The sequence below is a fragment of the Seriola aureovittata genome, chromosome 12, assembly GCF_021018895.1.
Source record: "Seriola aureovittata isolate HTS-2021-v1 ecotype China chromosome 12, ASM2101889v1, whole genome shotgun sequence".
In the NCBI taxonomy this organism is placed as follows: Eukaryota; Metazoa; Chordata; class Actinopteri; order Carangiformes; family Carangidae; genus Seriola; species Seriola aureovittata.
In genome coordinates, this window is record NC_079375.1 from 2,669,217 (window position 1) to 2,692,574 (window position 23,358).

General features: G+C 40.7%; 1 protein-coding gene across 2 annotated transcripts in view; it reads right to left on the reverse strand.

The window, feature by feature from the left end:
* Positions 1 to 23,358, reverse strand: part of efr3a (EFR3 homolog A (S. cerevisiae)) — a 126,127-nt gene that overhangs the window by 52,815 nt on the left and 49,954 nt on the right. For both annotated transcript variants that reach the window (XM_056391789.1, XM_056391788.1), the window contains 2 exons: positions 18,224 to 18,345; positions 12,520 to 12,669 (listed from right to left, as the gene is read on the reverse strand). In XM_056391789.1, coding sequence (XP_056247764.1) covers positions 12,520 to 12,669; positions 18,224 to 18,345 — 272 coding nt within the window. The remainder of the gene's footprint in view (positions 1 to 12,519; positions 12,670 to 18,223; positions 18,346 to 23,358) is intronic.

Consider the following 23,358-nt stretch of genomic DNA (forward strand, 5'->3'; position numbering starts at 1 on the left):
AAAGCAGCTTCACTTTAAAAATCAGTGATTAACCGAAACAGCTCAGCGGACTCAGGATGCTGCGGAGCTGAGCTGTCTAACATTCCCTCAGCTTTTTTCTCTGATAACTCCAGAAGTCCGATGACTAAAATCCTTCATCTGGTTCAAATATATAGTTGAAAATCACCAAAGTGTGAAAAGTGAATATTAAAAATGTGAGTTAAATCCTGATAAAAGTCAATTTACGCTTTTCAGTTTCAACACAACAGTGACACATGATCATAGAAGATATGATGTCATTGAAATGTGACCAAAAGTAAACGTTACCATGATTAAAATCACAGATTTCTCTGGTTTGAGAATTGATGGAAACATAAGGGATAATGTAAGACCACAACTCAACAACATTTAGAACATAGATCTAGATGTGTTTAGACATTTCAGTGTGGAAAAGGACAGGCATTAGCACTTGAACCACTGCTCTCCTCAGTTAGCTTTCGATTTCTGCTCCACCGCCGCCCCGTTGATCCGGCAGCTCTACATACAAGATACGACTTCTTGTGTCCAAGTTTGTCATTTCCTGCAGGAGAGACCAAGCCAGTCCCCCAGTTATGAGTTATATTGATAAAATAATGCAATTGTAAATCAGCAATAAGCTCAGTCATAGATGGACTGTGGGCAGCCGGGTCTCAGGAGGGAAACAACGCAATTGGAGCAGGCCCACGCAGGCGGTTCAGGGGAAATTAGATGCTTATTGCTTGTTAGAAGCAGGAAAATGAGACAAAAATGAAAATCTCCCCTGTAATAGAAGGTGGGCCCGTGTTGTTTAATGAATTAGCCACAGCAAACGTAGTGAAAAAATTTAGATTTTTTTTTTTTGATGATTGGCAGTTGGAGAAAAATACAAAATAAGTGTTAAAGTCTTCCTGAAGAGTGAGGGACACTGTTCAACCAGGCACACGTGTCATTTAAATTCTTGTTAGGACCTTGCAGGTTTCATGTAGCACATGTAATGAATCACAGGAAATGTGAAGGAAATGATGCACAGAATAAGTAGAAATTTTTTGTCTAATGGTGCAACTATAAATATTACTGCCTTGGCTTTGAATGTTTGGCAGTAGTGACCTTAAAGGTCCATATTTCCGCTTCTCCTGTATTTTTTTTTAAGTGTTGATCCATATGAAGATATATTTGTTGTTTTAAGAACCAAAAACCATCTCAATGTAGTTTTGGATGGTGGGTCCAGGTGGGCGGGGCTTTGGGCATGGCTGAGAGCGGTGACAGCTTTGTTGTGACATCACAAAGTTCCAGAAGTCCTGACGGCTGGTTTTAAGGCTCAGTCTCTGAATACAGGCTGTGTAATGTGTGTTAATATAGAACCTAGACCGGATCTATAATCAAACAGCACATGGACATCTACCTTTAGACTATATGGAGCTTTAAAAGTGCTTCAAAGTCATAGGGGGAAAAAAATTATATATTTTATACATATCCCAGAATAATAAAATAATTAATATTTTGGACAATACAGACAGAAAGTGCTTCAAACAATAATGATAGACCAAATTTATTTAGTTTGAGGATTAAAAATTAAGATTTTTGGCAGACATTAAAAGGGATAAGAAGCTAGTGGGAGTTAAGGGGCCACACAGAAAATGTACAATCACCTCTACTTTGAAGACAAACACACATATAGCAATGGATTGCTGTAACAAAACTGTGTCAGTGTTATTGTTCCTCTATACTGGTCACTGTTTTGCTGCAAATACCTCCCTTTGAGAAATGTGTGTCTCTCTACTTATTTATTTTGATTATTATTATCATCTTATTTTTTAGGGTATGAGGTCCTGTCAGGCACTGTATTGTTGTGTAAAATAACTACAGCATTAAACAAAACCAAACAAAAAAAAACACTCATACAGCTCATGCCAGCATCTGCATTAACAGACGTTATATTAGTAGCTGACAGAATTTATGTCATTTGGACCTTTGTAGAAAGAAGAAATCTAATATTCACTATGTGTGATGTCCTATAGTGTCAAAAAATGTCTACAATGTCTAAAAGACCATGAAAATAGAACATCAGGGTTCTTTTGGTGGTTAGAACTGTTCACCAGCTCATAATGACATAAATGTATCATCATTTAATGTTAATTATGTGTCAGACAAAAACATGAAGTTTAGTCAGCAGTTAAAATTCTGACCGGGTGAGTGAGGAAATGAAAACTGGTTCAAAGAGAATGAGTGGCGTATTATTGAAGCACGTGATCGATTGATAATCAGGCTGTGAAGAGGTTTGAAGAAACAAAGGTGCAGAGGCACTGAGGTTTGTGACGTCAGCGATGCAGGGAATTCAAAAATTACTGTTATAGGTCAGCTTAACACCCTGTCTGTGTGTGTGTGTGTGTGTGTGTGTGTGTGTGTGTGTGTGTGTGTGTGTGTGTGTGTGTGTTGCCAAACAACACAAGCAGGCATTTAATTGTGAAACAAGGACCGCTTTTCTTCATTCTCTGAGCCTCCACCTCTTGTTCTCTGCACGCCGCCCACGTCCGACCTCCCGAGAAGCAATTAACAGAATCAAACGTCCTTGACCGCGGCTTCCTGTCGGGTCCACAGAGGCTCGATTAGAAAGCCCACAACGCACCGCCACTGGGAAAACTGACCACGGCAGTGTTTGGAAACAACACTATCCAAAGCAGATTGTGTTTGTGGTTTTTTTTGTTTTTTTTTTTTGGGGGGGGGGCAAAAAAGACACAATAACACACGGTTCTTACCCTGGAGCAGTTCTTCCCTCTGAGGCCGCCGACGTCTAACTGTGTTTTTGTGACGGGCGCTGAGTCACACTATTAAACTGACAAACCCCAACTCCGCTGATGGACATTTTGTTTGACAGGACGCTGCTGGACTGCCGTGATGCTGAGCTGCTCCAAGGAGAAGGGTCAGCCTCTGAACGGGCAGAAAACTACGCCAACATCATCACAACTGTGTCTTCTAATCACGGAGGTGGGTGACTAAGATTCTTGGTAAATTATTCTCTTTAAACTGCAGCGTTTTTAGCCTCTCTTACCTCTTAGCTTTGGTTTTATGGTGCATTTCCTGTGTAGTTCAGTCTCAGTGTGACCAACAGCAGCTGCAAACTAGCTGCCCAACACCAGAGGATAATTAATAATCGATTACTCATTAAAAAATAAAGAGGTATGTTTTCCCATAATAACAGCACCTCTCAACTACTGGTGTGGCCCCTCATCTTTGCAACATCCATGGACATTTGCTATTTGAGCAATAAATTAAACAGAAGCCCTGAGAGGCAAGTGAAAAAAAAACTGTCAGGATTTTTCAAAGTGTTTGCTTTTGTAATACTGTTATCGACCACAAAAAAAATCCCCTGCCAAAGCCCTGAGAGGCAAGGGAGTTTTTTTTTTTTTTGGCAGGATTTTTCAGGTTTTTAAAGGTTACCTGTAAAAAAACATGAACGCTTTAAGTCATATTTAGTCCTGGGTTAGTGATGCACTGGCCGAAATGAGTACTACAAAAGCAAACACCCAAAAAACTTGTTTTGTTTTTTTTCCACTCGCCTCTCAGGGCTTCCATAGGTTTCCAGTCTGCTGTGATTACATGGAGCTGTGTGTGATTGCCGATGTGTGAACCAGGCGACATGACATTGTGATGTGTGCTGCCTGATTACAGATGACAATCATGATGGTAACTGTGTAGTTTGGACTCTTTACTCTGATGATTGGGAGGTGATGCTTCTCTTCAACAGGCCTCCCACTCATTTCTCTCCAGGACATTTTCAATGATATCTAGCTGGACTGACACTTAGGATCACACGGCAGACTAATAAACTCCTCTCACTGATCATCAGAGGTTCATGGTTCGCTTTAGGAGATGGTTTGAGCCTAATGCTGATCCATGTGACTTTGCACTGAGACTCTCCCCACCAGGAAAATGACAGCACTGAGTCATTTGTTTAAATGAAACTACCTTTATGCCGACATGGACCACTGGTGCTGCGTGACTCATGACTGTCTGTCCAGAACAAGTCTTCTGAAGTCATTAGCACCACAAAAAGTCAAGTTCAATGTTTCCACACAACTTTGACATGTTACACAACTGTTAGCATCAGTTCCCTACCAAGTCAACACTGTTTTAATTCAACCATGACTTTCCATAACCAAGACATTTTTGCACCTAAAGCTAACAATGTAACCACGTGACACATGCTCTTATTTAGTTTGAGGAGTTGAATATTGTGAATATTTGAAATGAAAAATCACATTTTTAACAAACTGAGTGATTTGAAATGTTGCAATTTTCAAACCACAAGAGCAGTGATTTTGATTATAGCCGATGTTAATAACAATGCTGTTGTTCTGGAAGGTCCATTTTTTAGCTATCCCTCCTGTTGTGTAGCCAAGTAGACAGAAACAAACAAGATTAGCTTTGCCCTCAACAGTCAGTAGTGTGCATTGCATCCGGTCATTTACAGCTGTGGTTGCTAGGAGACATTAACGTTTTTAAAGAAGATATAAGAAAAAAACGTCCCATTGTGCACTCACAGGAAAGGACGATCGCAACACATGACTGCGATGGCTACCCACGGAAACATCTGCCTAAACGTTTTACTTTCGGGTGCATGCCGCCTGTGCTATGCAACATTGAAATTACTCTGCCATACAAAGATACGTTGCAGGTCCATCCCCTTCTGCTACGTAGCCAAGATGGCGACACTCAAAACAGCAAGTGCGAGTAAGGAAGTACGCAAATGGAAAGACCAGGAAACATCCTGAAATAAAACTCAAAAAAAATGAAAAAACTTCAAACAACATTAAAAAAATAAATAAATAAATCTCTCATCATTGTAGCTATAGCCAGATTTTACGAGTTGAACCAAGATTTGAATATTAAACCATGTGTCCTTCCTGTTTAACCTCACACTTCCAGCTTCTCCTCCATCAAAGAACAGACTTCCCACCTCAGATCTGACTGAAGCTTCTGCTCATTAAGTTGCGGGAAGAACATTAGAAACGAGAGCCATTCCCTGAGGTGGGGAAGGAACGTATGCAGCATAATTATATAAGGATTATGTGGAAGCTGAATTTCCGTTTAAATCATAGAAGATCTGAAGTGGTGATTAGACAGTTAGGGGCAGGAGAAGAGGGAAAGAAGAGAACTGTGGGATTAAAATGAAAGATACGGTGAACATGGTTGTATTTTAAACTGCTGAGAGCAATTAGGAAATAGGTATTTTTCCTGTTTTTTTCAGTTCTTTAGAAACACATACTGTACAAAGAGGTCAGAGGTCAGTGACCATGACCAGAAGAAAACTCTGTAATTGGACCTTGAATGTCCACGTTTTTTGGAAAGATTTGTAATAATGGTCCAATGAGGCCCGTTTCATCCTTGTGGCTTTAAAAGATGAAGGCATTTTTTTGCCCATATTTGAGGACAGAACTTCAGCTTCTTTTCTGGGCCTTGGTATCCTGAATCCATTGTGGGTCAGTAACTGATTTATAGAGCATCTGGCGGATCCTTGTTAACTTGGGACGGTCGGAAAAACGTTATTCAACCACGTCATATTTCCCAGGTGTTCAGCTCGCTAACGCTAATCTACCATTTGCTCTTCAATAGGTTTTACAGAAGATGTGAACACTATCGCCGATGTACATGAAAACCTGGACATTACAGACACATGACGGCTGCAACATGGACATTAACGTGCTGCTGCTCTAACCACTCCAGATGTTGAACCTACTGCAGGGATTTACTCCCATCCAGACACAAGAGCATTGGTGAGGTCAGACATCGATGATGGGTCATAAAGTCAAGTTCACAATCAGTGGTCCAGTTCATCCCAATGGTGTTGAAGACAGGGCTCCGTGCAAACCAGATGAGTTCTTCCACACCAAACTGAGAAAACCATTTCTTTATGGAGCTGACTTTGAGCATGAGGGAAACCGTCATGTTGTAACAGGAACGAGACAAACACAAACTGTTGACACAACTGTGGAAAAAAGGAGGCAAAACCTGGAAAAACAGCCCCCAAAAAAGTGACACGTTGGAAGTTGTAATGGTGAAACACCAGAATGCCTGTCTGGTGTCGGTATGAGAGACTCGAACCACAGCATTTTGAGGTTGTATTTAAAATGGCCTATGATTATATGTTTGCAGTCCTGTGAATATTGACTGGTGTCTCTCGTGAGGACAGGCAGCAGCAGTTTGACGCCATCATGCAGCAAAACCTCTTAGAGAGGTGATCAGGATAGACGGTTTGACAGAAAAAGCATATGGCTTCAACACCAGAAGCCTGACCCGTCTCCTGACTTGGAACCATGAAGGTGGTTTTACTCCAACCTTCTACTCAATTCAATTCAATTTTATTTGTACAGCGCCAAATCACAACATACATTATCTCAAGGCATTTAACAGGGTCAGGTGCAGACCTGACGATACTGTAGAGAGAAAACCAACAGTTCCCACTATGGGCAGCACTTGGTGACAGTGGGGAGGAAAAACTCCCTTTAACAGGAAGAAACCTCCAAGAGAACCAGACTCTGGGTGGGTTAACTACAGCAATGGAAGATAAGAAAACACTCTTTTTCTTTCATTTTGGAAGACATTATGATTTGTTTCGTTCCTGTGAAGACAGGATGTTCTTCCCTGTGAGGTTGAAGCAATTCATTGATGGAGGAGCAACAGATTCAGGTCTGACCTTCGGTGCTAGTTGCTCAAGGACAGAGGAAGAGTTGGCTGAAACCAGTTCTGGCTGACGGACATGTTTCAGTATTGGAAGTCAGACTGATTTGAACTTGTCTAGTTTAAACTGAGTACAAAGGGAAGCTCGCAGTCACCACTGGCGTAATTTGAAAAGAAAAACATGTTTCATGTGCTAATATTGTCCACGGCTGGTGGAGGTTGTTCTCAAGGTGACTTCGTTAATGCACAGTGTGACAATTTACATCTAATAGAGGCCAGCTGAACTTAAAAAAGAACAAAAAAAAGAGCAAAAATATGTTTTTATGTGAAGTAATATTCACACTTTTACTGCCACGCAGATTTGAGACATTTCACCAAATGAACAACACTGGTCTCCAAACAGTCCTCACTGACACAGACTCTCTTGAGGAACAGCATCTCTCAGTAACTCCTTGAGGGGGTTTCTTCAAATTTGATACAAACGTTCGTTTGGACTCGAGGACGAAGCGATTAGACTTTGGTGGTCAAGGCTCAAAAGGTCAAGGTCAGTGTGACCTGACAAAATCCTGACTAGCCATTACTCAAGACTTTACACAGCAATTATGAAAGAATTTTACACAAATAGTTCATATTGTATATGACTCTGGATAAACAGGGATGTAACCTGAAACTAGTCTGAGTTGTGGAGGCAGACAACTGTGAGGTCGTAATTCTAGTTTCACATAGTTTCACAACAACATTCATCACTAGCGATATGGAAATTTGGATTTTTTCCGAGACAAGTGTGTGTGTGATGACTTTTCAGTCTTGTACAAACCAGACACAGAGTGACTAACGACTGTTTTCTGTTCAGGATGGACAGTTTTTGGAAGAGCATCCCTGATTCACCCAGACACAGACTCCAACGCGTCCAAGTAATGACACCAAGACAGCGGCCGGGGTCGGATCATATCCTAACCCCTTAACTCCTCCACATGTGATGTAAAGGAGGCATCGGTATTTGGGGGGCTGGTGTCCAAAAATAGCTTTTTGTTCACATGGAAACCATCCGAATGAGATGGAGAGGAAAGAGGAAGCCACGGGCGAGAGTGAGGGAAAAAGAAAAGATTTAAGAAATTAAGGGAGAATATAAGAGATGAAGAGAGAAGAGGAGGAGGGGAAGAGGAAGAGAGGTGGAGGGGGAGGACAGGAGGAGATGAGTAGGAGAGAGGAAATTAAAAAAGAAAGAGCGGAGAGGAGATGAGATGACAAGATGAGAGGAGGAAACATCAATAAGGGATTTTTTTTTGCCTTTTTAATATTCTCATGTTTGTTGTGTCTCCAATTTTTCAGTCTCCCTTTCAAAATAAGTTTCTGACTTTAACAGGACCTTCCTGCTTAAATTAAAAAAAAACTAAAAAACATTTTTAAGTATAAGGATGGGACTGTTCAGGTGCAAGAATCCAGAAGACAGAAGAAACGCTGCTTCATTCATCTTATTGGGCTCAATTACTGTTTTTGCCCTGGGTTTTGCCCATCAGGCTACACCCCCCTCCCTCTGACAGGTGGAGGCTGTTCGGACTGCAGGCGCTACTCAGGTCTGGGAACATGTTTGCCACCTCCTGAGTGCTGAAAAAAAAAAAGAATAATCGAATCGACATTTTGATTTATTTTACCATCGAGAATCAAATGCAGCGTCATCTATCAGTGCTGCAAAATTTGATCTTAAGTAGGGTTGGTACATTTATGATGCAGCAGTTTTTTAGAGAATTGTATTTTTATTTTTTATTTTTGAGAATAAAGTGTCGAGGCCAGTGTAAAGCTTCCTGTCTGACCTCATTTATCTTTGCCATAAATCATTCGAGCCTCGAGCACAAGCGAACGCAGAGCAGCGTCCTCAGAGCCAGGAGGGGATGAGGAGACGCAGAAAACTCCTCAGTGTGACACATCGCCAGGATTTCCTCCTTCACCTGGGCTACCAGCCTGGATTTGAGGATTGAGTGAATATAATGAGGTCTGAGGTGTGTGTGTGTGTGAGGCACAAAGAGAGAGAGCGAGAGAGCGAGCGCGGTAATTCCCAGGCTCGAGTTCAGGCGAAGGTTTATATTCCTTCAGCCGACGCTCCGATTCCCAGCGACTTAACAACAGATCCAACGGCTGGATTGAGTTTAGATCCCGACTTTTCTCTCACTGCAGGCAGCAAAGGTTACAAGAGGTACAAGGACAAAAAAAAAAAAAAAAACACATCAAACCTTTGTCAAACGTTCACATATTAGGAGAGAAACAGGTTTATAAAGGTCCCTTGCATTCTCCTCACTTTTTGTGGAAGGAAATATAGACTATAATGATACAACAGCTACTGTGTGATACGTTTCCATGAGAGGATGAAGTCGTTTTTAGTCTGGAGCCTCTGAGTGGATATTTGTGGGAGCCAGTGTGGACGTCAAGTCAAGCTAGCAAGCTAGGCTAACTGGATTTTTTCTTGGAAAGTAGAGGATGGTTAGCCTAGCTTGCTGAGTTCCAGACGATGGTAAACTCGGACACTTCTGAGCGGGAAAGACCAAGTTCTGTATAATAACGTCGGCCTGCAGTAACAGCATTAAATCAATAACCTTAATATGTAGTGGGCTAATATTAATTACTACAAACATCTTTGCTAAAACTGGCAACTTCGCTAATATATTAAGAATTTAAATATATCACGTACAATAGTAAATTGTATTGCGACGGGGACGCCATGACTGTAGTCGGGTAAAGAGAGAGTTTAAGAGCAAAAAAATGAACCTGTCGATAGGTTCAAACCATTTTTTCCGAGTTCAAGCTTTTAATGTCAGACTTTCCGTCATGTCATGAACAAAGAAATTCATCTCATTCGTGTTATTTCAACCCCTGCTCAGCCGCTTCCACACAGTCAGTGCTGTGTTCGTGTCGCATCATTGAACCCCGCAACCCTAACCCCCCCAATTAGGCTCAAACGTATCAGTCTGCCTAAAACCCATGTGTTGAGTGAAGCGATATAACAGACTCTTCATTGCCGCCCACACAGATACACTGCTGCAGTGCTGTGTTACAGTGCAGCCAAACTAACTACGGGCTGAGAGGACTCATCACCTAAAGCTATTTTAAGAAAGAAGACGGTCAACAATTTTCCTACTTAATCAAAAACTATTCTGAAGAAGCTGTGTACGTGCGGAATAATCATGATTAAAGGGGACTTTCATCTCAATAAGCATAAAATGAAGCAAATATGATTGAAAATCTTTCTGACATGAAAAAAAAAACTGCTTCCCAAAGTGTCTCAATATCATTTAAATGTTCTCATAATGAGACACTTTGTTCTCACTTGAGTTAACCTTCCAACGCCTCCTGGACTCGCTTCTGCCCCTAAACTTTCATACGTTCACACCAAGTGACAGTGAGTAGGAGGAGAAACAAAGCGGAGACTGTATGAGCAATAAATCTTCTCCTGTCCCCAGAACTCTGCTCAGATGTGATAAGATAAATGTTTGGGAAGAAATAAAAGCTTTTTAAAATGAGCTAGAATCAGATGATACTCAAGGACAGAGCAGCAGAGCGGACTTTGTTTTTTCTCATTGTTTCATATTTCATACAGTATAACTGCCAGATATTTTTGCGCATTTTTTTTCCTTTGTTTTTCACTTAACAAATCTCAATGTTGGATGTGTCTGATGAACAAGTATGTTCTGTATTTAAACTTACTGTTTTCCCCAAGAACATGCTGCATATCAGGAAATTTAGATATTATACCCATATATATATATATATATATATATATATATATTGTCACTAAGAGGTTTAAAGGATCCAGTGACACTGATACTGAATCTGGATTTGGAGGTTTAAATTCAGCCTGAGGAGCACAGAAGACGACACAAGAGGGATCTGAGGTCTGTTACTGTACAGAGGCAGAGAGTCTCGGTGGATTAACCTCCCAACACACAACAGACATATACACAAGGAAGAAAAAATGGAACATCCTACTGCTCTGCTTTAGATTTGTTTTCACATTGTGTCCATAACAAGCAGTATTAAAAACTTGAGTAATCTTGCTTACTTATTCTTAGATCATACTGGTTTTAATCCTAGCTTTACTCATCTTAGATGTTGCTTTTTCAAGTTTATTCATAGAGGTCATTATACATAAAGGCAATTCAAAGTTCTTTAGATTAAGCAATAAAACATTCAGCATTAAACAGAGGACAGAAACGATTTTTTAAGGAAATTAAAAAGATAAAAATACTAACATTTAAATAAACAACTCTTTGAGTCTGATGCCAGAGCATTTTCCTTTTCTCATCCTTAACCTCTCTCACTTTTGTCTGTGAGGTTCGTCCACATGATTGAGCATTAGAGGACATGACGCAGTTAGAAATTTAATAGTGCAGCTACCAATGAAGAGTTATCAGATCAGTGCTGGAAGTGAAATGAAGAGAGAATGGTTAAACTGCTAAATAACATCCTTCTAAAGCAAAGTGGTGCATGATGAGAGGCAGTGAAGGGGACGTGTCAGTCACTGAGATATAAGATGACAGTCGACAGCAGGTGATGTTACACAGAGGATGAGGCTGGACAGAGAGCTGACCCTGGGACAGCTGTCAGAGTCAAAGAACTGTACATGTTCCTGGCCAATAATATTCTTTAAAAAAATGATTGGCAGTCATGACGTTAATGACAATGTGGTGAACAGAATATTATTGCTGCATTAAGTTTGTCCAAGTTATATATTTTATTTTTGGTGAGATTCGGTGCCATATTTGAAATCCAAATTCACTCAGATGAAGACATTATGATTTCAAACGACAGGTCTGGACCACTTGCGATTTTCATATGTACCCAAGAGAAAAATTTTAATAATTCAAAATTCTAACAAATTCTCTTTAACCACTGGCAGGAGTCACTTAAGAACAAATCTGTTTGTAATTAGTCCCAGTTATTTGGCGACTTCATCAAATGAATACAACAGGTTTTAAGATATAAATTGCATTTATGTAAGTTAAAGATAGATATTTAAAAAGTATTGTTTTGGCATCAGTAATGAAACTTGTACCAGTGTCAAAAAATTACCAAGATAATCCCCTGCCTTACTTCTATGTGGTGACTTTATTTATTTATATTCTTTGTCGCACGAGCAAGGAAATATGCTTTAGATGCTTATACTGTAATGATAATTATATGTATATGGATTTACATAACAAGAAAATAAACTACTTTATCTGAGACAAACAGTCAAATGACGCAGCAGAGCAGACGTCATTTGACTGTTTGAAACATAGATGGGTGAGGAGGTTAAATAAAGTTACTGAAGCATCTGAACTCGTGATCCTGAAATCACTGATTCATCAAGAGCCTATTCTACAGGAAAGTAAAAGTCAAACAATCATCATTTGAAGATCCTGTTTGATTATAAACTCTTTGATAAAAACAGGTGGGTTCTGGGATACCAGAGCTACTGTGTGTTGCCCTGGTAGCAGTGACCCTCATTCTCCAAGGTGGAGGGAAAGTTTGATGTTGCGAGATAAGTGGTTTACTTTTCTGATTGCCTCGAGAGAAAAGCACCGGCGCTGCATGCATAATTGATTGAAGGGGAAATATTGTGTGTTGAGGTTTGGTGTATTAACAAGGTCACCTCCACACTACAACAGTCCTCACCCCAGGAAATCAAATATTTGCCGCAGAGCATTCCTTCATGTCACTTCCAAAATCGATGTGGAGAATAATAAATCACAGTGAAAACAAATCACACAAAGTCTTTGGTTCCAGCTGTCCCAAGCTGAACTCTGTGTGGTAGTGTGTGTGTGTGTGTGTGTGTGTGTGTGTGTGTGTGTGTACACGTGTGTGTAGTACCTGTCCAGGTCTTCACTGTCCTGCATGTTGAACAGCATGGATGGGATCAGTTTGTCCATGTGCTGAGGCTCCCAGATGATGGCCTGCAGCTCGTCGTTCACCGTTTTCCTCACCACACCCTGCAGGCCTTTAATCCCCGCCACACGGATCCTGACCAGGACACACAGACCGTTAGACACCCAGGAAAATATCCTCCCTCCAAACAAACTCTACAAGTGGTTAGCAATGGAAGTACAAAAACACTAACACACACTTCATCTTCGTTGTAGACAGTGAAGGTCTGAAGATTTGATTATGAAAGTTGCGTCTCTCCTTTTTTTTAATTTTTTTTTAAATGTACAAGCAGACCTCTGGTTCTGGGACCTTGAGTTGTATGCACAACATAATAATAAAATTTTCTTTCATTCATTCATTCATTCATAAAACAAGTAGAAAACACAAGGTGGAGTGTCCTAACAGGAAAAACAGCAGCAGCAGGTTATTTGTTTGAACATGTTTATGCTCTCCCTCTGTGCTGATGAAAGTGTATCTGTCCTCTAAGGTGTGATGACAACACTGGTAATTTGTCTCTGAAAAGAATTCGGGAGGTGTTTGTTTGGACTGACGTGCATCCACAGTGTCCGACACCTGTATTCATGTTGGTTCTTTTTAACCACGACCACAATCTTTCTCTAACTTTAACCAAAGTTTTTGTTGTTTAAACTAAACCTAAACGGACTTCAGTCACAGAGGTGGCTCACATCAGAAAACACAGAGCTTTATCGAGGACACTGATAACATATCTATTTTAAACTGTAGGTCTAAAGATGCTAGCATACTGTAGCCAGAAAAGCAAGAACTACTTGACTTAGCACACTACAGTAAATGCTAGCATGTTAATGTAATGTAACGTCTGGCATTTTCCCTATTCACGTGTACAGTGACCATGGAAATATGCTACTGGTTCATGTTGCTACAGCCTATGCTAACATTAGTATTCTACACACTTTACTATAGCATTAACATAATTTGATGTTTCTAATGTTAGCATATTACTGTGTACAGTGACCATAGTAAAATGTTAACAAAGTCACTTTACACAATGTTGTTAATTTAATTTAGCATTTAGAATCTTAGCATGTAAACAAAACAAAACAAAAACAAAAACAAAAAACAAAAATGTAATGCAAAGTTTAGCATTTTCTCTATTAACATTTGTACAGTGAGCATAGCAACATGGCACTGTTCATGTTTATATGCTAACGTTAGTATGCTACATGGCTGTTAACATAGCATTAACATAGAGTCAAATTTGGCATATTACTGCACAGTGAGGGTTATAAAATGTTCATGTTTAGCATGTTACCACAGTCACTATACAGAATGTTATCATATTAATGTAATTTAGCATTTTAGCATGTTAACGTGTTCATATGTTGGGTCTGAGCTGTGCCTCATGAGCTGGACACCAAATGTCTCAATTTATTACCATTAATCTGGAACTCTGATTAACAATTAGCTAACTAACTATAACCAAATTACCATATAAACAGTAAGTTAAAGTTGAAGGGTTGGAATTCTACAAAGTGGCAATAGCATCATATTACTGCTTGGCGAGTGTATATGGTCATGTTAGCATGCTGCCACACAATTCCATATAGAGATAATCATGTTGCTTATGCTCAGTTAGGATGTTCCAGTGACAATGTTAGCATGCTATGTTAGCATTAATCTCAAAGTTCAACTGAAGTGGATATTCAGTTGCTGTGTCAAAGAAAAGACATTAGCATTCATCCTCTGGTATAGATATCCATGGTCCCCAAATTTCAAGCCCATCTAAAAGCTGCTATGTGGCTTGTGTGTTAATAAGAATAACAGGAAACTTGGTTTGACATTACAATGAATAACCTGAAAATATTGAGTAATAGTAATCCAGCTTTTCCCAAGTCCCTGTTTATCTGTTTTATGACTCGCTGTGGTTTGAGAGTTTTTCATATTGTAAAGCAGCAGGCTCGACTCACTCCCTCAACTTCAACTTCCAACTCTCATCTGATGTGCGAGGGAAAACAACTCAACGTAATAACACTTTGTTTTAATATTATTTCCAGCACTAACACATACTGAGACCACACACACACACACACACACACACACACACACACACACACACACACAACCATGCACTCTCCAGTCTCTCCAAGACTCTCTCTGCCAGACAGAAACACCTCAACAGAGTCTGCAGAGCAGGACTGGTCTCTGGACCAATCAGAACCCGGGGTGTCTGACTTCACTGTTTTTCTGTTTCTGTGTTTCCGACAGAGACAATCGTATGAGCAACGATATGAAAAATAGGGCGGGTGACCTCGCCTTAGGCCTAATCCAATAACCGCCAGAGAAATTCTATTTGGGAATTCATCTCCACCAACAGCGAGACGGCAGCGAAACGAATAATGAAATACAGGAGAGAAAAAAAGCAAAGTGAGAAGTCATACTGTTTACAGCGTGGCGGCGGCGAGGTATCAAGCCAACTCGAAAATAATCCCAGCATCCCCTGGCTCTCACCATACCACCCACCCCCAACATGCCTGCACACGTGCGAACACACACACACACACACACACACACACACACACACACACAAAAACTAAATAATAGTGTATTTCTATGCACAAATATGCTCAAAGACCAAAGCACTCACACGGGTCTCAGCTGCTGCAGTGACATTCTGGCAAATAACTGCAGTAATACCAGAGGAGAGGAGCTATTTTCACAATGAAAGAGAGAGAGAGGAGTCTTCAGGTATTGTTTTAATACACTGCTGCTCTGAGCTGGAGTCAGAGGGTGGGTGTCGCGGTGGGAGCAGGCGTCTTGTAAAGCGCTGCGCAGTGTCACAGCCTCGCCTGAGACTCACCGCCGCCACCGAGCTATTTTTACCTTCTTAATACTCCGGCTGGCAGAGAGAGAGAGAGAGGGAGAGAGGGGGAGAGAGAGAGAGAGAGAGAGAGGGAGAGAGAGAGATTCTGCGTTTTCATAAACAATGAAAGATTATGTTTGCCTGACATCTGTCTCCACAAACAAACTCATTTTTCTCTTTTTAGAAACAAAACTGTTGAACTGCTGATACAACATTGCTGCACTTGCATGGTGAATAATAAAGCCTGCAGAAGAATTTATTTAGGTTTTTGTTTTTTTTTCATTTATTTATTTCACTGACGAGCTTTTCAAAATTCATCTGCTGAGTTGCTCTATTTTGGTGACTCTTGCTGAAATAAATGAGAAGGACAAAAACATTTGTCAGATTAACGTTAAGTTTCAGTTTGACTCATGACTATGAAGAGGAAGAAGAAGAAGAAGAAAAAGAAGAGTGGTGTTTACAGCAAGTTGTGACAACTGAGTGAACTCTGGCTGCTGTTCCTATCTGTTCACAGCATGTTATCCAAACAACGTATTTATTTACATCCCTGCTTCAATTCACAACAGAAGTTATCTTAAGGCACTTTTCATATAGAGCAGCTCTGGACCTTCTCTTTATAATATCATTTACAAAGACGCAACAATTACCACCGAGAACAAACACTTGGTGACGGTGGCGAGAAGAAATTTCATTTTAAGAGGCAGAAACCTCGAGCGCAACTGGACTCGGGGTGGGCGGGGCCATCCGTCTCGAGCAGTTAGAAGACATGTCGGCTTCACCGACACTCTAGTTTTTGGATATCAACCAGTCCTAGTAAGTAGGTGAGCTAGTATAGCAGGTGATCATCTGATCGCTCATGTTATTCATATTTCAGTAATGCTGCTGCAATCCCTGGTATCAAGCACAAGCGATTATCTTTTTGAGTACAATGTTTATTATTACTGCTCTTGTAAAATGGTGTCTAATAGTATATTAATTAATTCGAGTATAATTTGGTGTAATAGTGTCTAAGTATCGTTTAATTTGGATCTAATATGTAATTATAGGTGTTTCTAATTGCAGCATAATTTAGGTGTAGCCTCTAAAAAGGAACTATGTCTACTTTCTAGTAAAGAACATATTATTTATAGTTTTGTGTAATTTGATACAAATTACGCCTTGTTACGTCTTGTTAGTGCACATTAAAATAAAGTGCAACCAGACTAATTGGGAAAACGCCAAAACTATGACAAATAAGACGTGGTCTCAGACTTTTGGACCCTACTGTTTATAATATCAACATATACTGACAAGCTTTGGGAAGGATATATATTCATGTAAAATATGGCAGCAATATAAGTATACATACATAAACATTTATGTCAATATATAAACTTGTTCCAATTTCTAATATGTTTCATTTATATTTTTACATACATTTATTTTATATGTACATATATTCTATATATGGAAGTTCAATATATGTACATTTATTACATTTGCATTTGGGGAAATTAGACTCTCCCTGAATCTGCGTGTGGATCATCTCAGAAAATCAGGTCCAGGTAAAAAACAGCTGGACCCCAAAGTGCAACATTCTTACTTAGACTGCATTTCTATTAGCTTTATGTTTATTAAGTTGCAGGTGCAAATGCCCTCATTATCCCAAAGGGACAAATTGAAGTTTCAAATTGTATTCGCTCAGAACTGCGAGTGAAGCTATTTTGAATAGGGAGAGCACATTAAACCCATAACAAAGGCAGCGAGGGAGACATCACGGGCAGGTGAGCCCATTCCTCTGTGAATCACCTCACGTTCTCACATCATTCAAGGCCAGCTATTCTCTAACACTTCATTCCATCATCACGTCTTCCACATTCTCATATTTCAATCCCCGTGAGCGCGGTGAGACACTCCTACGGTGGTGTTAGTGAGCCATGTGGTCACAGTGGGAGGGGAAGGCCATGAAATACGGATCAGGAGGAGATAATATATAATTCCATATTCACTGGATTCAAGTGGGATGAGACCCACCTCCCCACCCCCCATAGGAGGAGCTGTTGGTATGATCCATCGCTGCATTAAAAGATGAGGTTGTTTCTTAATGTGTCAATAAAAATGTCTTCATAATAATGAAAAGTGATGCAACGGTGGACAGCTACACTGTCAATTCTTACGTAAAAGTGAAAATCAATGCAAGTAACGTGTGGGCAGGTTTTCATTTTATCCAAAAGACACAGCTTTAACTGAAGCGGCTGGTTTCTCCAGCTCAATTTCCCCACATGAAGAGAACTAGTCAGAGGAGCTATCTACAGCATCAATGATCGATCGGCTGATTTCACATGGTCGTGAACAACTCTAACAACTGCTCCAGGAGCTGAAGTTTTTTCTTTTAAAACGAAGATAATGAAATGAATGATGCAGCATGTCCCTGGATCTAATCAGTAATCAATATGTCATCTTGTTTTGAACTGTGGGGATTTTTGAGATGCTGAATTGCAGGTGCGAGAGGCAGCATCTGATTAGCTCTCTGTCTGACATCGGACAATGTGTTTCCATCAGGCAGGAAAAGCAAGGAAAGTGGTTTCATACCAATGAGTTCATAATAAACAGGGAGTCAGTGTATGGAGGCAAGGACTGGGGAAGTATGGTGTTAATGTAACTCAATTCGCTTTTTCCGGAGTCTTCCTCAGCAGGAAAAAGGCCAGTAAGTGGAGCTTGAATTACGGTTTTTCGTCAGACTCCCGGTTCCAAGGTGAAGAATAACCTTTTACTCTGAAATTCGGCTCTAACTGGATGTAGGAAACGCTTGGAGCATGTCTGTCTTCTTACCTTGTTCTGGTCTCAACATCTTCATGAGTTGAGTGGCACATGGCGCTGAACTGAGACACAAAGAAGTCGTAGCGGCGATGATAGGACGGCGTGTCCTCCTCGATGTTGGCAAACTTCACAAACTAGGGAGAGGAGGAGGAAACATTTATTAACCTTCTTTCGTCTCAGGACCTCAGAGCAGAGATGTCACATGAGATCATTGGTTGAGGTTTCTTTTGATTGAAGTGTTCAAATAAACTTTCCAGTCATTGTTTGTTGCACCCAACATATCACATATCACATTTTAACAACAACAGCTGCAGCATCTGCCCACCGTCTGTAGCTGGGGCGAGATGTTTAAGCTTAGAAAGAAAAATTCTGAACGGCAGAATAGAAAGTGCTTTGTCAAGAAAAACAATTGGTCAAAACCAGGAAGTGCAAACCCAAGAAACCAATGAAAAACTCACTCTACAGAGAAAAACACAAAGCTTACAGAGCATGTGAAAAGATTGTGGTGAGAAAAAATATATAACTACATATTTGTGTTTTAGAGGAAAATAAACACACACAAAAAAAAAGAATAGAAACTGTTGTGACACTGATGTTTAGTATGTGTATTGTCACAATAAGCGACAAGCTACCAGCTCCAGCAGGCTGACTGCACAGGACACAGCCTCACAGCCACCTGAGCAAACCCAGTTCAATACCCGCCCACGAGCTGCAGCACAGCGCACGAAAAACTAGTGAGCAAGCGAGAGGAGACGTGGTTAAAATATTCAGCTTCAGTCATTGGAAGAAGAAACACTGACAATTCTGTCAATAGTGTTTAAATAGCATCTAGTTTAAAACCAGTTCTAATGGACATATTACACATGACAAGTAGATTGGATCAAGTGATACGGAGAAAAACAGTTGATCTGAAGACAAACATCTTTCCAGGGTTGAACAAACTTGCTGTCTTCTGCTTAGAGCTCGTTGAAAGGCAGCTACTGTTTTACAAAGCTGACGTTGAATAACGTCGTCATCAACTAATAATTCTGACCTACTGATGGTATTTAAGTATTAAGCAAATTATTCAACTTGACAACTATTGAAGAGAAATGAGTTTGGCATTCAGGTCGGCAAACAGTCAAATGAAAAACTGTCCTCTGTCCACCTAACAGTCCACACTGATTCTCAGCTACTTCAGATCAGAGATACTGACTGCTAATTGTGTGACCTCTCAACAATAGAGAGACAAAAACACTTTTTTTTTTTTTTTACTCTGTGGCACCAGTAACACAATGACCCGCACGACGTATATTGCATAGCCTTGAACTGGAAGCGATGGTGGTAATGATAATAACCATTAGAGAACTACCCTCTTTTGTCCAGCCTAGTAATTTCCTCCCTCCAAACAAGCGTGGAGTGTCCTCTGGAGAGGCCTCCTCTCCCGGCTGCGCTCCAGTTGCTGTTCTCGCTACCCTATCATTGTCCACTGCAACAAATTGCCTGGGTACAGTTTGGCACCGGTGACAAAAACCCTGCCGTTCTACCTGATCATTTCCTCTCATTTTGTACCTAACCTCTCCTGGGGGTAATGGCTCAGATGGAAGGAGGCGCGCTAGCAGCTGGAGCACAGGAGAGTGGTTTCCCCTCAGCAGCCATGTTACTGCAGAGGAGGAGGGAATCCAGGCGTTAGGCATACATGAGGGAGGGAGGGAGGGGGGGGGGTGTTAGCGCTAATTACTGGCTTGTGTTTATGAGGTGCTGAGGGGAAACTCTGGTCATGACTTGTGTGTGGGTGTTGTGCGGGGGCCCCCAGATGGATTTACTTTGGCTTTATTCAGTCATAAAAGTCAGAAAACTTTATACATATATATATACAGTGCTGTGAAAAAGTATTTGCACCCACCCGGATAATTTTTACCTGCAACTTCTTATTTCATTAATATCTTAATGCTGGGGTTCTTGATTAGCAACTGATGATTACTTCTTCTGATAACAGACCTGCATGCACCATTTGTGAAAATCCTCTGCGGAGGCCACGTGTGTTTCAAAAGGTGTTTTTCAGTCTTTGTCTCAGGAATGTCTAAGAGGTCAGGTACAATCCAACTGCAACCAATCAGCTTTTTGCACCAACTCGCAAATTACAAACATAACTGTAGATCACAGTGTCCTTTCAGCTGCTGCTTTCACTTCACCTCCAGTTGTTTAAGGCTTCGTTCTCACACCTGATAACTATCATAACCCTCATTCATCTGAAAGGGTCTGCTGCTGCTGCTGCTGCTGCGGGCTTTGGGGAAAAAAAAACAAAAAAACGCAGTGTCCTCTGTTGAACCTGCCAGCCAAGGTGACAAATCAAGTACTTGCAGGTGCATATGGCTGGTAGACGATTCCTCTTTCGCTTGAACAGCTTGTTTCTTCTGTTTCTGTGCAGTGTTTTCAGTCTGATAAACCCACCATCTACCACATTACTCACACTGGACTTCCTATTCCATCATCTTACTTCCTAGACTAGGCGATCCTAGACTCTGGGGGTGGTGGGCCCCTGGCAAAGAAGCCCAGAACAAATCACAGATGTTCCCTGAATTCCACACATGCAGGCAATGGGTAGACGCCTATAGCACACATCATCAGGCGCCCCATTTGAGTGGGGTTTGGGTGCAACAGCAGTGCGCTGCATAGCATCTTTACAGGAGGTTTAAGGGGGGTTTATAGTTGTCATTGCAAAATGTGCCAATAAGAGGATTGGGGCCATCGGGGGCCCATCCTCCCAATGGGTGCCCCAATCACTTTGCCTGGTTGCCCTCTTGTACCTGAAGCAGCACGTACCCACCAACGCAGCTCCTTGCACCATTTTAATGCAGGGCTGTTTTCCTCCTGAACGCCCATTAACTGTGTCTGATGAAGGACTGTGAACGCCTTTTCATTTCTGATAATTATCATTTTAATAGCAGAATATTAGCATAATGTATGCCTGACTTTTATAATGGGAAAATCAACATATTCATATATATATATATATATATATATATTCATTTCAAAGATCCTCCACAGATCCACAGTAAAACAGGCAGAATGAGGACAACAGACTGGGCTATATATATATATATATATATATATATATATATATATATATATATATATATATATATATATATATATATGCATATGTCAAGGTATCAAGCTAAATCACATTAATTTAAAGTGATGAAAGAAAATAGAAATAAAATAAAATAAAAAAGTTGCCTTTTTGGGAGGGGCGTGCTCACAGCTAGCTGCTGCTACTACAGAGGTGCCAGGCTTGTACTATCCACCAAATGAATGTGCCACAATGCACTGTAAAATAACATTAAAGATTTGTGTATCCTGATCATTTTCAGCATTTAACTTGTTAAAAAGACACTTAAGACGATTTGAACCATTTCCAATTCGCTTTAATTTGAGCAGAAGAGTGAAGCCTTTCACATCGAGAGGGTTTAAAAAGAAAAGTGCCTAATTCTGGCTGCAACTGAGGTTTCATCATGTAAATAAGACTAATCAAAAAGCGACAGGCTTCATGCCTCACCGACGCCTCACGGCAAAGCAGTTAGGATTTCCAACAATGAGGAAACGAGAGGGTGATACAAACACTGGCACAATTTGTTTTGCTTCCCCTCAGGCAATTTTAAAAGAGCTGAATTAAAAAAAATAAATAAAAGGTGTCATTAAAAAGTCCTGTGAAATGGGCTGGTTTTACTTATCTGTGCACACTGAAGTAGTAAAGAGTGAAATCCATTTACACAGTCATCGCCAGCGTGCCACTTTGGTTAAATTAGTCATTGGCCAACACCTTTTAGAGCAGATGCACTGTGAACCTTTTAACTTTAACCACCAATTAGGTTTGTATCCAATCAAGATGATGTATTTAAATTGATGCAACAAGTGAAAATCCATCTTAAATTTTCTGAATCAAACATTCATTTCCTGGTACATTAAAAGGTGGCTGTAAATGGTTTCCAGTGACGGCTCTTACATGAGCGCTCAGACTAAAATAAAGCTATACGGAACAGAGCGAGTATACAGAATAAGCTGCAGGAGCACTTCAAGGTCCTATATAGTCTGAAGGTAGATGTCCATGTGTCTTTTAAATCAGGTCTAGGTTCTATATTAATATTAAATACTGACCTGTTGTTACAAGAGCTCCAGAGTGAAGCATGAAAGATGTAAAACTACACTGAGATGGTTTTAGGTTCTTAAAACCACAAATATATCTTCTTATGGATCAACACTTCAAAATAAAACACTGGAAATGTGTAAAACATGTGACCTTAAAGAAGTTTCTTTACTTTTGGACATGTTGATAATCTTGTGAAAACTTGAAGGATCCACCGCAACCGACACAAAGCCTGTTTGAAAATCACCCACAACCTATTTACAGCCGACCCTGAGACCTACAGGACGCTAGAGTTTGGATTAGACTTTGACTTCTGTAATGTGTGTAGGCCACTGAGGTGGACTTCTCAAAGCTTTCACACAGCTTCAGTCATAACCTTAGCTTCTGACCAAAAGTCTAATCAGTTTGTCCTTGAGTCCAAGTGAAGGCTTGCTCCGGCTGACCGCGGCACGGAGGCGTGAAAACAAAACATGGCGTGTGACTGGCTGCATCCTGTGCTTTGGGCTTCTTGTTTCATTTCTAGTCCTGCTACATCTCCATCCATCTTCACCTAGCATGGATGTCATTCTATACGACGCTGCTTTCATCAAACATCAACAAGAGAAGGAAAAAAATCCATCAATGTGAAAAACTCAAACAGGTTTTTCTGGTTCACCATGGACCCTGCTGGAGTGTCACTGTGAGGGGGAGGAGGCTGACCGTAGCCTGCAGGGATTATCCACTGACATCAGTTTTGATTGAAGTCATGAGTGAAGAATATTGAAAAGGATAACACGTATACGTAGCAGAGCACAAGTGTTAACCGAGGCCCTGCCTATACTTCCACCCATCACTGCTTAATTTCCTGTATCTCCACCATACGTGCCACGTCTGCACTTCCCTCTCATCAGTGGGCGACGGTTTGTCAAGTCCACAGGAAGTTAACAGCATTTTGGAGGCAACTATCAGAAACCCTGGCATCTGCACTTTATCACAGCAGCGTGCGGACGCCTGCTGCTGCAGACAGAGTCGTAACAGG